The sequence below is a fragment of the Salminus brasiliensis genome, chromosome 9 (genome assembly GCF_030463535.1).
Source record: "Salminus brasiliensis chromosome 9, fSalBra1.hap2, whole genome shotgun sequence".
In the NCBI taxonomy this organism is placed as follows: Eukaryota; Metazoa; Chordata; class Actinopteri; order Characiformes; family Bryconidae; genus Salminus; species Salminus brasiliensis.
The window spans coordinates 10,265,696-10,280,945 of NC_132886.1; the positions used below are offsets into that span (position 1 = coordinate 10,265,696).

General features: G+C 42.5%; 1 protein-coding gene and 1 pseudogene across 1 annotated transcript; one reads left to right on the forward strand and one right to left on the reverse strand.

The window, feature by feature from the left end:
• Positions 1–426: 426 nt before the first annotated feature.
• On the reverse strand, positions 427–3,453 carry LOC140562882 (zinc-binding protein A33-like; annotated as a pseudogene).
• A 6,636-nt stretch (positions 3,454–10,089) lies between these two features.
• Positions 10,090–13,613, forward strand: LOC140562884 (zinc-binding protein A33-like). Its single transcript, XM_072688751.1, is given in 8 exon segments — positions 10,090–10,156; positions 11,197–11,294; positions 11,296–11,754; positions 11,832–11,927; positions 12,063–12,296; positions 12,393–12,553; positions 12,752–12,789; positions 13,031–13,613. Coding segments are annotated over 8 exon segments (1,701 nt in total). The 3' UTR covers positions 13,579–13,613.
• The last annotated feature ends 1,637 nt before the right edge of the window (positions 13,614–15,250 follow it).

Genomic DNA, 15,250 nt, shown 5'->3' on the forward strand with positions numbered 1-15,250 from the left:
TATGGGATCTATGTGCTTTTTAATATAGCACAGAAAAAGCAGGATTGGTTTTCTCTGCACCTCCAAGCTCTACATTTCTGGATGTTTTTCAACAATCACCTAAATGGAGGAAAAGTGTATGTTGGTCTGGTCACCCATAATCTGGATAAAATAGCAACTTTGAAAGAGAAGGAAAAACTGTGTAATTCTGACACAAATTAAAGAACCACTACCAGATTCACATATAAAAATAAATTGAAGAACATGGTTAATTCAGAGTTTCCAGTGATGTTCAGAGAACACAATCATCTGTTTCTACTACAGACAGAAGAAATTCATTTATGAACCCATTTCACATCATTTAATACAGGGATACATTAATGTACAGAATCAGAAATCATCCACCTGTTCCTACCTGTTCCTCTCATTACAGCTACTGATGAATATTTATGCAGAGTTTGATACGGGTGAGATGATCATTGGAGGTGAGTTTTCACCTTCGTCATTAGCACCAGGGTTAAAGTATGGATAGAGATTCTCAGTGAAAGACTGACCAGTGAAAGAGTAGATATGAGACCTGGCCTCCACATCATAAAAGGAGACCAGACCCTCCTCATAATCCACAAACACCCCCACCTTCTGGAGCTTCTCTCTCAGGGAGAGGAGGACTGAGGGACCAGCACATCCTCTATACTCATTTCCATTTCTGAAAACCACAGTCCAGTATCCATTCTGTGGGTTCAATTTCTCCCCTCCTTTCCTGTTAACAGACTCTCTGGCCACTCCTAATTCCCACTCTGTTTTCCCCCTGACCTGCACCTCATAGTAAAATCTCCCTGAGGAGAATCCCTCCTTTCCCAGGACATTGGCACAAGAGGTGAATCTCTTTGGATTGTCTGGAAGATTCTGTTCAATGTTGCTGTGTCTCACTTGTTTTCCATCATCAGTCAGGAGGAGATAGGGATGAGCTGTATCAGGATCCAGAGTCACATCCACTGAGAGAAACACACAGTGTGTGATATGAGTCTGCAGATAATACCTGAATTCATCATCCAGTGGATCACACTGAGTAAACTTTAAAAAGGGAGTGTAGAATAAAATCTATTTGAGGTGAATTAAAAGTAATAGTACTTTATAAAGTGTGGGTTGCAGTGGTGTGATAATGAGTTTAAAAGAATACAATAGAAAAGCTCCTAAAATAATAAAGACAGAGACCAATCAGAAATCCCACTGTACCTGCATACTGCTGAATCCTCTTCAGTTCTGTTGAGACTAATTACAATAAAGAAGAACATTCATTAGATTTTAAACAGTTGATTCAAAGCTAATCTTAGACCCAAATAAAGCTTCAGAATGAAGAAACACAACAGATCTTCATGAATCACTTCATTTTCATCCAGCATCTTTAATAAGATTCTTTCTGCTACAGAGTTCTGTCTGGAGAACATGATGAATAGGAAAGTTCCTCACCTGATTCTCTGATCTTCTCATTCAGAGTTTTAGTGAGTTCTTCATTCAGACTCTTCTGAAGTTCAGACAGAGCGCTCCTCACAGTCTCTGCACTCAGATGAGGGTCAATACTGAGGTCAGTCCAGGTGCTGGTGTGTGGGGGGCTGCACAGGGAGGGGTAAATCTACAGTCCAGCAGGAGAAAGGATAGATCCCTCAGCATGGGCAGTGTTGTAGTGTGATGTGCTGCATTGCCATTGAGCAGATAGAGCAACACTGACCTGTAGGAGGTGGAGGTGGTCCTCAGTGTGTGTGAGCTGCTCCAGCTCAGTGTCTCTCCTCTGTAGCTCAGTGATTTCCTGCTCCAGATCTTTAATGAGGTCTTCAGCCTGCCTCTCTGCTGCTTTCTGCTTCTCCTCCATCACCTCAAGCAGCTTAGCCTGGCTCCTCTCAATGGAGCGCATCAGAGCAGTGAAGACCTCAACACTGTCTGAAATCTCTCTCTCTGTGTTTCTCTGATGGAAGAACAACTTTTCACTTCAATCAAATCACAGTGAATGATGCATATTACTAATGTCAGTTTGATCCATTCTATAAAATCAAACCTGCAGACTGAAATGACTAGAACACAGATGATGCTTCACCCACTTTTCTGAGCTCTGCTGAGTGTCTGATCTCTCTGATCTTCTCCTGTCTGTCTTGAATCATTTGCTGCACCTCTGTCTGTGTCTTCCCCAGCTGAGTCTGTGAGCAGAGAGGTGAAGAGTTTAGTTTACATTCATTACTGAGTGTTTGCTGGTTAGAGTAACACTAACTCTCACCTTCTTCTGTCCACTCTCCTCCTCTATAGGAACAGTGTTGTGAGTCTTGTGGTCTCCTTCACTGCAGAACTGACACACAAACGTCTGGTCATCTCTACAGAACAGCTCCAGCGGTTTCTCGTGCTTCTGGCAGATGTAGTCCTCCAGGTTCTCCACTGGGTTTATTAACTTGTGTTTCTTAAGCTTTCAAACATTATAGTGAGGCTCTAAATGAGATTTACAGAAAGTCAGACCACAATCCAGACAGGATTTCAGGGCTTTCTGCTTCATTCCAGTGCAGACATCACAGAGAACCTCAGGTTTATCAAGACCACTTTTCTTCTTAAAGTGCTCCACCACCTCTCTCAGTGTTGTATTGACCTTCAGTTCTGGTCTCTTGATGAATGTCTCTTTACATAATGGACAGTGACACTGCGGACTGTCACCCCAGCATGTTTTAATACAGTTCAGACAGAAAGTGTGTCCACAAGGAGTGGAGACTGGATCAGTGAACACATCCAGGCAGATAGAGCACAGGAACTGATCTTCAGACAGGAGACCACTGGAGTCACGAGATACTGTACGAGTGGGGAAAAAGCATCAGTACTTTAATGAATAAACAAGCTGTGAAAAATAACTGGCAAATCATTTTGTGATTGTAAAATTGTAAAAGGCATCATGATCAGCTAAAACCACTCTGTCATTGTCATTGAACCTAGATATTTTATATGTATAGTGTTAGACCACTCAACTGAACAGTGACAGTGATGTGTGAAATTCAGTAACACCACTGTGTCTCTTACACTCCTAACACCTAGTGGAGCCATAAGGTATCAGTGAACTGTGTAGAGCATTAGCCCACATTACACTCACTCAGTGGAATGAAAATTAGCCTGTTAGGTCTGTTCTGGGAGTCATGATCTAAGTGTTCACCTGAACCCGACACACCCCTGACTTCACACTGCTGCTCTTGTGATTGTTTAACCCTGAACTCAACACTGAGAATGAGTAAAGCTTTTCATTCTGTAGTCAATAATCTGAGTTTACGGTGATTCCACTGTACTGATACAGAGAGGATCAGAGTGAAGATCATCCTGACTTGAAGAGAGATACTTCAGTAATGTGTGGATGAACTGGGTTAACATACAGGAAGGTGGTTCATCCATGCTCCCCCTTCTGCCTTCTTTTGGTCGTTGGGATGAAAATTCAGTCATTTTCTTTTTCTTCCTCCTGTTGAAAACATTTCAGCAGAAATCACATCACTCAGCTCACACACACCTGCCTGCTGCCTTAAACACACTCAAACAAGTATTATATCAAGCACACACGCACACACACACACACACACACACACAGTTGTGTATCTGCAGACTATAAAAGCTCTTCTCCTCATTATACTGAGCACTGTCACAGGTCTCAGCTCAGTACTAGCGTTCACAGTGTCTCACTGTCTGCTCTGTTTCAATGAGTGTTTTTACTCCACTCGCTTTTCCCCACTCTGCTTTAACCAGTGAACACAACACACCCACCTTTCACCCTGTTCATCAGCTCAGCTGGCGAGCTCGGTCAGTGAGCAGGAAATATGAGTCCTCTTGTTGGAGACGATAATCACACTGTATTTCAACATCAATATTTCAGCTCTGGATATGATCACTTTCCCAGTGTCAGCAGACTGTCTTCATCTGACTCTGTTCACTCATGTAGTTCACTGTGATGAAGCTCACACTGACCAAACGTCTGATCTATGAGTCCTTCACTGAAGTTCATACCTTTATTCTTCTCTTTGTCTTTTTCTTGGAGTGTCAGAATCATCTGTGTTGAAGCTCTTCTCAGAGTTACTGAATATCCAGCAGTTCATATCCGCTCTTACTGAGAATAAGAAGGTCGTTATTCCATCTGAACTTCCTGATTCACTCAGTTTCATTTTCTTATACCTGGTGTGATGTCACACCCTGTTCACCTGTTATTAGTGCTGGATTAAACTCAGGACAGATTCCGTTGTCTGTATAAATCAGATTAGAACATTTCTAAAGGTTAATAACAGTCTTCAAGTTAATAGATTAGTAAGAAACGAACAGTATGAATAACTTTACTGTTTGAACGAGTATCTCACTGCTTCTTTGACTGTAAAGAGGGATCTGTTACCTGAAAATAAATATCAGAACAGATCTCATTTACATACATTAGTCTTAAAGACACAGTAACAAAAACGGCCTGTTTGGAAAAAGGTTATTAAAAATAAATTATGGTTTTTATGAATTATCTAATTTTGGTACATACATCTACTCTCATGTCAATCAGTGGATTTCAGAGAAAGAATCCAGTATAAGAAAACTGGAGAGTTTTGGACTGATTAGTTTTGATTTTGCCATCCAAAAGTTTTTCAGCATTTAAATGACTTTTTAAAAGGTTATGAAAGTCCAGATGTTTTTTTTTCTATAAGTAATCTGTACAATTGCAGATGTTTTACAGAATAATTACAGTTTTAATTACTTTTACCATAATACCTTGTAATGCAGGCTTGGTGATCACGGATGTAAACAAAGGTCTTTAATGAAAAGAGTGTAATCCACAGAAACAGTAAATGATCCAGGTGAGAACCAGCAGAGCAATCAGATACATGGGAAAGGCAGAAACATAGTCAGAACCTCGAGCGGAGGTCAAAATCATAGGCAAACAGGAGTAAAAAACAAAGCAGAAGGGCTAGGCACAAAGCAAGAAACCCGAAGACAGAAAACAAGTCAAATACACGGTGACGGCAAAAGATACCATAACGCTTGGCATGCTAACAACAAACAATGGTAATACTTTGCACAGAAACTAACACAATGAGGAACAGAAATACATTCACGCTGGTTGTGGGAGCTGATCATATTCGGACAGTCATGGGGAATGTGACCATTGCGGAAATTTTAAGGAATCATGGGAAACGTAGTCCTGCGCGTCATTGGAGCCAGAAGACAAACCTGACAGTAACCCCCCAAGGAGTCCGGGGCAACCAAGGACATGAACGAAAGGTCTCCTGCGCTGTGGGTCAGTTGAACGAGTCCTGGGCCAACCCCAAGGTCATGGGGCTGAATGCTCAGGTTGACACTGGTGAAAGTTCTTTACCAGACCCTGATCCAGAACATCTCTCACAGACCCCAGCACTGTTCCTCAGAGGTTTCAGAGGGGAGACATGAAAGAAATTAGTAACTCAAGATTGTACAGGGTAATCAAGTTTATATGTTACTTTGTTAATACATTTAATTCCTTTGAAGGGGCCAAGGTATTCCAGAAACAGTTTTCGACTTCCCTCAGACAACCTGAAATCCCAGGCTGGCAACCAGACCCAGTCCATCGGGAGGTAGTTAGGAGTGTTACCCCTATGACAATCAGGCAGCCTTGTGTGATGACGCAGGACATTTTCAATGTGTTGGTGAGTCTGTTCCCAAACTTGCTCTGTCCTCTGCATCCAGTCATCCACAGCAGCTACATCAAGTGCTACAGCAGACCAAGGCATCAATGGGAGCTGAAAGCCTAAAGTGCACAAAAAAGGTGTCATGCCAGTTGCGGAACTAAACAAGAAGTTCTAAGCCATCTCAGCCCAGGTTGTGAGCAGGCAGCGTGTACTGTCAGCCACCAGCAGGGGGCCTGGCCAGTACAGTAGGAAAGCTGGTGGAGCTGGAGCAAAGAACTCCAAGCCCCAGAAGCCCCAGAAGCCCAAACGGTAATCAATGCTGACCAGACCCAACTGTGTGGCACGGGATAAATACACCCAGCCAAACACAATTTTCTGTCAGTAACAGTGATTCTAAGTTGTGAACAGTGAAGAAAAGCTGAAGTTAAAAAGAAAGAGTTTAAGTTATGAACAGCTGAAAAGAGGGTTTGTTGTAATCAGTGGCGAAAAGTAAAACTAGAAGAAGAAAAAAAGTTTTAGTTTGAGTTGAAAGGTTTAGTCTGTCCTTTGTTTAAGTACACACCACTCCTGGTGTTTCCTTTGTTTGTTTTCCTGCCCTTTTTCCATATAGCTTTTAAACAGTTTTTATTCTGCCACCTCTCACAACTGTGGTGGTGAGGTCGAAACGCACTTTTTTTTCTACAAAGTCTCAATGGCAGGATGAAGGACGAGCTGGCCACTCATGATTTGCCCTCTACACTCACAGACTTCTACAACGTGTGCATTCGCCTGGACAATTGCATATGTCAGAGGGCCAGAAAACGGGAACCCCCCACACACCCCCCATCCCCCCCCCCCCCCCCCCCCCCCCCCACGGGAGGCTCCTGAGCCCATGCAACTGGGATGTACCCAATTACCTTACCATCTACCACCCCGACCCGTCTCAGGGTCACGAGCTGCCATGGACTCCTAAATTAATTAGGCGTTGGAGTCTGATTTCATACGTCCGTCCTCATCCCCAGCTGGGGCTGGTTTCTTCTTTGTGGGGAAGAAAGATGGTGGAATCCGCCCCGGCATTGATTACCGAGGCCTAAACGCAATCACAGTGAAAGACCGCTATCCCCTCCCCTTCATGTCAACTGCTTTTGAGGCACTGCAGCATACAGGGCATTATGAGTATCGCGCCATGCCTTTTGGCCTTATGAATGCCCCAGCGGTTTTCCAGCGTCTCATCAAAGATGTGTTATGGAAAGCCTTGGAACACTTCGTATATGTTTACCTCCCCGACATATTAATATACAGCCAGTCTCTGGAGGAACACGTGGGACATGTCAGAAGAGTCCTCCAACTGCTCCTGGAGAAGTGTCTTTTCATCAAGTTGGAGAATCTCCAAAGGCACCCCCATTGATCGAGCCAAGATTCAGGCTGTTAAGGACTGGCCACATCCTTCTTCTCTGAGGCAAGTCCAGTCCTTCCTGGGGTTTGCTAACTTTTTTCGCCGCTTTGTGCATAATTTCAGGACAGTGGCAGCTCCTCTCACTGCACTGACTCAAAAGACCCCAGGCCCCTTCCGTTGGTCCATGAAGATGCAAAAGGCCTTTGAAGAGATTAAAGTGAGGTTGTTGAGCCATTTTTTGTTGAGATAGACGGATGTAGGTGTAGGTGCAGTACTGTCCCAACACCAGGGGCCAGCTAAGAAACTCCATTCCTGTGCGTTCTACTCTCACAGGCTTACCCCGGCAGAAAGCAACTATCCCATTGGAGACAGGGAGCTCCTTGCGGTGAAGTTGGCCTTGGAAGAATAGAGGCACTAGCCACAAAAACCTTCCATTTTACACTGTCCTATAGACCGGGTTCAAAAAATACATCAAGCTAGATGCCTTATCCTGGCGGTGGGAACCCCGAGGATCCAATCCAGAGCCAGAACCAATCATCCCTGCCTCTCAGATAGTTGCCCCCCTCCACTGGGGCATCGAGGAGGACATAGCGCAAGCCCTTAGATGGGAGCCTAACCCCGGGGGTGGTCCTCCGACACGTAGTATGTGCCCTTGACAGTTCACCAGGCGCTACTGCAATGGGGGCATTCATTCCCATTTTCTGGCAACCCAGGTGTGGTCCGAACATTGGAGTTCCTTTGGAGACGCTTCTGGTGGCCAGGAATGGACAAGGACACACATGCCTATGTCACCTCTTCTGAAGTGTGTACTAAAAACAAGGCACTTTGGTCCCGACCTCCTGGCCTTCTACACCCATTGCCGACTTCGGCTCATCCGTGGTCCCATGTCTCCCTGGACTTTGTGACGGGTCTTCCACCATCCAAAGGCAACACGGTTATAATGGTGGTCGTGGACCCAAGGCATGCAAGTTTATGGCATTGCCCAAACTCCCCTTGGCCCAAGAGACAGCAGAACTGCTGTTGCAGCACGTGGTGAGGGTGCATGGAATGCCTTGCGACCTAGTGTCAGACCCCAATTCGCCAGCCGGTTTTGGATGGCCTTCTGCCAGTTGATGGGAGCCACAGTCAGCCTTACTTCAGGTTTCCACCCTGAATCCACCCTGAATCGAGTTTGTTGTAATCAGTGGCGAAAAGGACAACTAGAAAGAAGAAAATTATTTTGAGTTGGAAAAGGTTTAGATTGTCCTTTGCTTGAGGACATACCACTCCTGGTGTTTCCTTTGTTTGTTTTCCTGCCCTTTTTTCTATATAGGTTTTAGACCGTTTTTATACTGCTACCTCTTGCAGCAGTTGTGGTGCAGTGGAAATGCACTGGGCTCCCATTTCCAGGGTTAGGAGTTTGAGCCCCGCCATAGTCTCACCAATCTAGTATTGACTTAAGACCTTCACCATCTGTTACACACACCATAAAATTATAACCCCAAAAAAGGGGTAGTATCATTTGAATAAATAAATCAACTGCACTTGATTTATTTATTTACTTTGACTTGTTTTCTGTCTTCGGGTTTCTCGCTTTGTGCCTAGCCCTTCTGCTTTGTTTATTACTCCTGTTTGCCTATGATTTTGACCTCCGCTCGAGGTTCTGACTATGTTTCTGCCTTTCCCATGTATCTGATTGCTCTGCTGGTTCTCACCTGGATCATTTACTGTTTCTGTGGATTACACTCTTTTCATTAAAGACCTTTGTTTACATCCCTGATCACCAAGCCTGCATTACAAGGTATTATGGTAAAAGTAATTAAAACTGTAATTATTCTGTAAATCTGCAATTGTACAGATTACTTATAGAAAAAAATCTGGACTTTCATAACCTTTTAAAAAGTCATTTAAATGCTGAAAAACTCTTGGATGGCAAAATCAAAACTAATCAGTCCAAAACTCTCCAGTTTTCTTATACTGGATTCTTTCTCTGAAATCCACTGATTGACATGAGAGTAGATGTATGTACCAAAATTAGATAATTCATAAAAACCATAATTTATTTTTAATAACCTTTTTCCAAACAGGCCGTTTTTGTTACTGTGTCTTTAAGACTAATGTATGTAAATGAGATCTGTTCTGATATTTATTTTCAGGTAACAGATCCCTCTTTACAGTCAAAGAAGCAATGAGATACTCGTTCAAACAGTAAAGTTATTCATACTGTTCGTTTCTTACTAATCTATTAACTTGAAGACTGTTATTAACCTTTAGAAATGTTCTAATCTGATTTATACAGACAACGGAATCTGTCCTGAGTTTAATCCAGCACTAATAACAGGTGAACAGGGTGTGACATCACACCAGGTATAAGAAAATGAAACTGAGTGAATCAGGAAGTTCAGATGGAATAACGACCTTCTTATTCTCAGTAAGAGCGGATTTAAACTGCTGGATATTCAGTAACTCTGAGAAGAGCTTCAACACAGATGATTCTGACACTCCAAGAAAAAGACAAAGAGAAGAATAAAGGTATGAACTTCAGTGAAGGACTCATAGATCAGACGTTTGGTCAGTGTGAGCTTCATCACAGTGAACTACATGAGTGAACAGAGTCAGATGAAGACAGTCTGCTGACACTGGGAAAGTGATCATATCCAGAGCTGAAATATTGATGTTGAAATACAGTGTGATTATCGTCTCCAACAAGAGGACTCATATTTCCTGCTCACTGACCGAGCTCGCCAGCTGAGCTGATGAACAGGGTGAAAGGTGGGTGTGTTGTGTTCACTGGTTAAAGCAGAGTGGGGAAAAGCGAGTGGAGTAAAAACACTCATTGAAACAGAGCAGACAGTGAGACACTGTGAACGCTAGTACTGAGCTGAGACCTGTGACAGTGCTCAGTATAATGAGGAGAAGAGCTTTTACAGTCTGCAGATACACAACAGTGTGATCTCAGGAGCTCCAGAGCCTCTGTGTGTGTGTGTGTGCTTGATATAGTACTTGTTTGAGTGTGTTTAAGGCAGCAGGCAGGTGTGTGTGTTAAGTGTGTGAGCTTAGTGATGTGATTTCTGCTGAAATGTGTTCAACAGGAGGAAGAAAAAGAAAATGGCTGAATTTTCATCCCAACGACCAAAAGAAGGCAGAAGGGGGAGCATGGATGAACCACCTTCCTGTATGTTAACCCAGTTCATCCACACATTACTGAAGTATCTCTCTTCAAGTCAGGATGATCTTCACTCTGATTCTCTCTGTATCAGTACAGTGGAATTGTATCAGTACAGTGGTTGGTGTGGCACAACAGATAACACCACTACTTGCCGCTGAGTTACAACACCATGTGGGAGACCGGGGTTCGATTCTCGGTCTGGGTGACTATGCTACGCTACACCAATAAGAGTCCTTGGGCAAGACTCCTAACACTACACTGACCCTCCTCTGTAATACGAGTTACCTTGTAAGTCGCTCTGGATAAGAGTGTCAGCTAAATGCCGTTAATGTAAATGTAAATGGAATCACAGTAAAATCAGATTATTGACTAAAGAATGAAAAGCTTTACACATTCTCAGTGTCGAGTTCAGGGTTAAACAATCACAACAGCAGCAGTGTGAAGTCAGGGGTGTGTCGGGTTTAGGTGAACACTTAGATCATGACTCCCAGAACAGACTCAACAGGTTAATTTTCATTCCACTGAGTGAGTTTAATGTGGACTAATGCTCTACACTGTTCACTGATAACTTATGGCCCCACTAGGTGTTTGTTTATAGATTGTTTAATAAATACAGCTTTTCTTTACTTGTTGTTGTTCACCCTCTATACCAAAAGCCCTCATGAGTGCCTATCACCATTCACAGTGTTAGGGTCAGTAAAAAGGCTTCACCATAATCCCCCCACTGACCAGATGCAATATTATTTAGGTGGTGAATCATTTACAGCACAGCTGTGGCAGTGATATGATGTGTGTGATGGTGGTATTAGTGTAAGAGACACAGTGGTGTTACTGAATTTCACACATCACTGTCACTGTTCAGTTGAGTGGTCTAACACTATACATATAAAATATCTATGTTCATTGACAATGACAGAGTGGTTTCAGCTGGTCTTGATGACTTTTACAATTTATGAGAAATAATTACATCACAAAATGATTTGCCAGTTATTTTTCACAGCTTGTTTATTCATTAAAGTACTGATGCTTTTTCCCCACTCGTACAGTATCTCGTGACTCCAGTGGTCTCCTGTCTGAAGACCAGTTCCTGTGTTCTATTTGTCTGGATGTGTTCACTGATCCAGTCACCACTCCTTGTGGACACACAGTTCTGTATGAACTGTATTAAAACATGCTGGGGTGACAGTCCGCAGTGTCACTGTCCATTATGTAAAGAGACATTCATCAAGAGACCAGAACTGAAGGTCAACACAACACTGAGAGAGGTGGTGGAGCACTTTAAGAAGAAAAGTGGTCTTGATAAACCTGAGGTCCTCTGTGACGTCTGTACTGGAATGAAGCAGAAAGCCCTGAAATCCTGTCTGGATTGTGGTCTGACTTTCTGTAATTCTCATTTAGAGCCTCACTATAATGTTCGAAAGCTTAAGAAACACAAGTTAATAAACCCAGTGGAGAACCTGGAGGACTACATCTGCCAGAAGCATGAGAAACCCCTGGAGCTGTTCTGTAGAGATGACCAGATGTTTGTGTGTCAGTTCTGCACTGAAGGAGACCACAAGACTCACAATACTGTTCCTATAGAGGAGGAGAGTGGACAGAAGAAGGTGAGAGTTAGTGTTACTCTAACCAGCAAACACTCAATAATGAATGTAAACTAAACTCTTCACCTCTCTGCTCACAGACTCAGCTGGGGAAGACACAGACAGAGGTGCAGCAGATGATCCAAGACAGACAGGAGAAGATCAGAGAGATCAGACACTCAGCAGAGCTCAGAAAAGTAGGTGAAGCATCATCTGTGTTCTAGTCATTTCAGTCTGCAGGTTTGATTTTATAGAATGGATCAAACTGACATTAATAATATGCTCATCATTCACTGTGATTTGATTGAAGTGAAAAGTTGTTCTTCCATCAGAGAAACACAGAGAAGGAGATTTCAGACAGTGTTGAGGTCTTCACTGCTCTGATACGCTCCATTGAGAGGAGCCAGGCTAAGCTGCTTGAGGTGATGGAGGAGAAGCAGAAAGCAGCAGAGAGGCAGGCTGAAGACCTCATTAAAGATCTGGAGCAGGAAATCACTGAGCTACAGAGGAGAGACACTGAGCTGGAGCAGCTCTCACACACTGAGGACCACCTCCACCTCCTACAGGTCAGTGTTCCTCTATCTGCTCAATGGCAATGCAGCACATCACACTACAACACTGCCCATGCTGAGGGATCTCTCCTCTCTCCTGCTGGACTGTAGATTTACCCCTCCCTCTGCAGCCCCCCACATACCAGCACCTGGACTGACCGCAGTATTGATCCTCATCTGAGTGCAGAGACTGTGAGGAGCGCTCTCTCTGAACTTCAGAAGAGTCTGAATGAAGAACTCACTAAAGCTCTGGATGAGAAGATCAGAGAATCAGGTGAGGAACTTTCCTATTCAGCATGTTCTCCACACAGAAATCTGTAGCAGAAAGAATCTTATTGAAGATGCTGGATGAAAATGAAGTGATTCATGAAGATCTGTTGTGTTTCTTCATTCTGAAGCTTTATTTGGGTCTAAGATTAGCTTTGAATCAACTGTTTAAAATCTAATGAATGTTCTTCTTTATTGTAATTTGTCTCAACAGAACTGAAGAGGATTCAGCAGTATGCAGGTACAGTGGGATTTCTGATTGGTCTCTGTCTTTATTATTTTAGGAGCTTTTCTATTGTATTCTTTTAAACTCATCATCACACCACTGCAACCCACACTTTATAAAGTACTACTACTTTTAATTAACCTCAAATAGATTTTATTCAACACACACTTTTTAAAGTTTACTCAGTGTGATCCACTGGATGATGAACTCAGGTATTATCTGCAGACTCATTTTACACACTGTGTGTTTCTCTCAGTGGATGTGACTCTGGATCCTGATACAGCTCATCCTGAAATCATCCTGTCTGATGATGGAAAAGAACTGAAACATGGAAACACAACACAGAATCTTCCTGAAAATCCAAAGAGATTTGATGAATGTGTCTCTGTCTTGGGACAGGAGGGATTCTCCTCAGGGAGATTTTACTATGAGGTGCAGGTCAGGGGGAAAACAGAGTGGGAATTAGGAGTGGCCAGAGAGTCCATTACCAGGAAGGGAGGGGATAAATTGAACCCACAGAATGGATTCTGGGCTGTGGTTTTCAGGAATGGAAATGAGTATAGAGGATGTGCTGGTCCCTCTGTTCTCCTCTCCCTGAGAGGGAAGCCCCAGAAGGTGGGGGTGTTTGTGGATTATGAGGAGGGTCTGGTCTCCTTTTATGATGTGGAGGCCATGTCTCATATCTACTCTTTCACTGGTCAGTCTTTCACTGAGAAACTCTATCCATACTTTAACCCTGGTCTTAACGATGGAGGTAAAAACTCATCTCCACTGATCATCTCACCCGTATCAAACTCTGCATAAATATTCATCAGTAGCTGTAATGAGAGGAACAGGTAGGAACAGGTGGATGATTTCTGATTATGTACATTAATGTATCCCTGTAGTTAAATGATGTAAACTGGGCTCATAAATGAACATCACTGAAAACTCTGAATTAACCATGTTCTTCAATTTATTTTTATATGTGAATCTGGCAGTGGTTCTTTAATTTGTCGGAGAATTCCACGTTTTTCTTTCAAAGATGCTATTTCACCCAGATTATGGGTGACCAGACCAACATACCATTTCCTCCATTCAGGTGATTGTAGAAAGACATGTCCAGAAATGTAGAGCTTGGAGGTGCAGAGAATACCAATCCTGCTTTTTCTGTGCTATATTAAAAAGCACATAGATCCCATGGAAGCACTTCAGGTGTATTTTTCATAAATTCACCAATAAGTTCCATTTTCTCACTGCAGGAAATGTGAAAGGTTGCATTATATATCATATGATATACATGTTACACTTATATTAGTGTATCATCTAAAATCCCAACTTTCCCATGAGATTTGATTCAAGCTCAATTTACAAGGGAAAGAAGCATTAGCTAATGTTATATGTTTAATGTTTAATATGCACACACCTATGACTGCCTCACAACAACTGAATTCTATATTAATGCACCAAGTGACTAAAACCATTGTGCTCCGAATGTAAACTGTTCACATGGACCATCAGGTGCTGACAAATGATTTTCCTAAGAAGTAGAACTTGGATGATCAACTTTGCTAGAAGATTACTAAGTTATAAACCTAATCGCTCCTCCATTCATAATAATTGTGTTTAGCTTTTGATTTAAGTGTGTTATTTCCTCATTGCTGTAAGTTGTACATTTATGGATTCTACACTCAAATAATGATCATATGTCCAGCAGTTGTGAACATTAAGATGAACCCAAAGGACTTTTTATTAAATATATTATGCATTTATGTCATTTGTCATTTGCAAGTGCCCATTTCTGTATGCACATACATAGTTAAATTCGTAAATACATGTATGCAAGGCAGTATGGTGTCCAATTCCTCTACAAGGGTCCTCACGAGTCACCATCAGAACAAACTTTTTTGTGAAGGGCCCACCCAGCATCATGGCAAAATCAGTATTTTGAAGGGACGTGAGGTGAAGTGTGTCCCAATTCTGCTTTACACTCTCCCAGGCCTTGACCGTTCACGCCCCTTTTACCTGTCGTGCAACAACCTCATTAATGTGTACACTTCAGGAGTGGCTTAGGGCTTAGGGTGAGTAGGGCTTAGTAGGACAGGGCCTTAAGTTGAGTTTGGAGTGAATAAGTGTTAAAGGAGTGTTTTGCAAGAATTTGTATTTTGTGCTCCTGGGCTCCCCCTACAGTTGTGGAGTGTAATTCATGTTTACATTGTATCATTTAATGTCAAATCTCAATCAGTGTCCCATCTCAGTCTGAAGAAACCAGTTAGTACTCTGGTCTTTTATAAGGGAAGGCTATAAACAGCCGTGTGTAGTCTTTAAACAGATGGTCATCTTTGACTTTAAATAGGTTGTCACTCCTATGACCCTCACAGACCTTTTGAACTGTAATAATTATCTAAATTACTACATTTAAAGAATATAAATGTATAACAAAATTATAAATTAGTGTGTCTACAAGCACTCCCATCACAATCCTGGAATATCATAA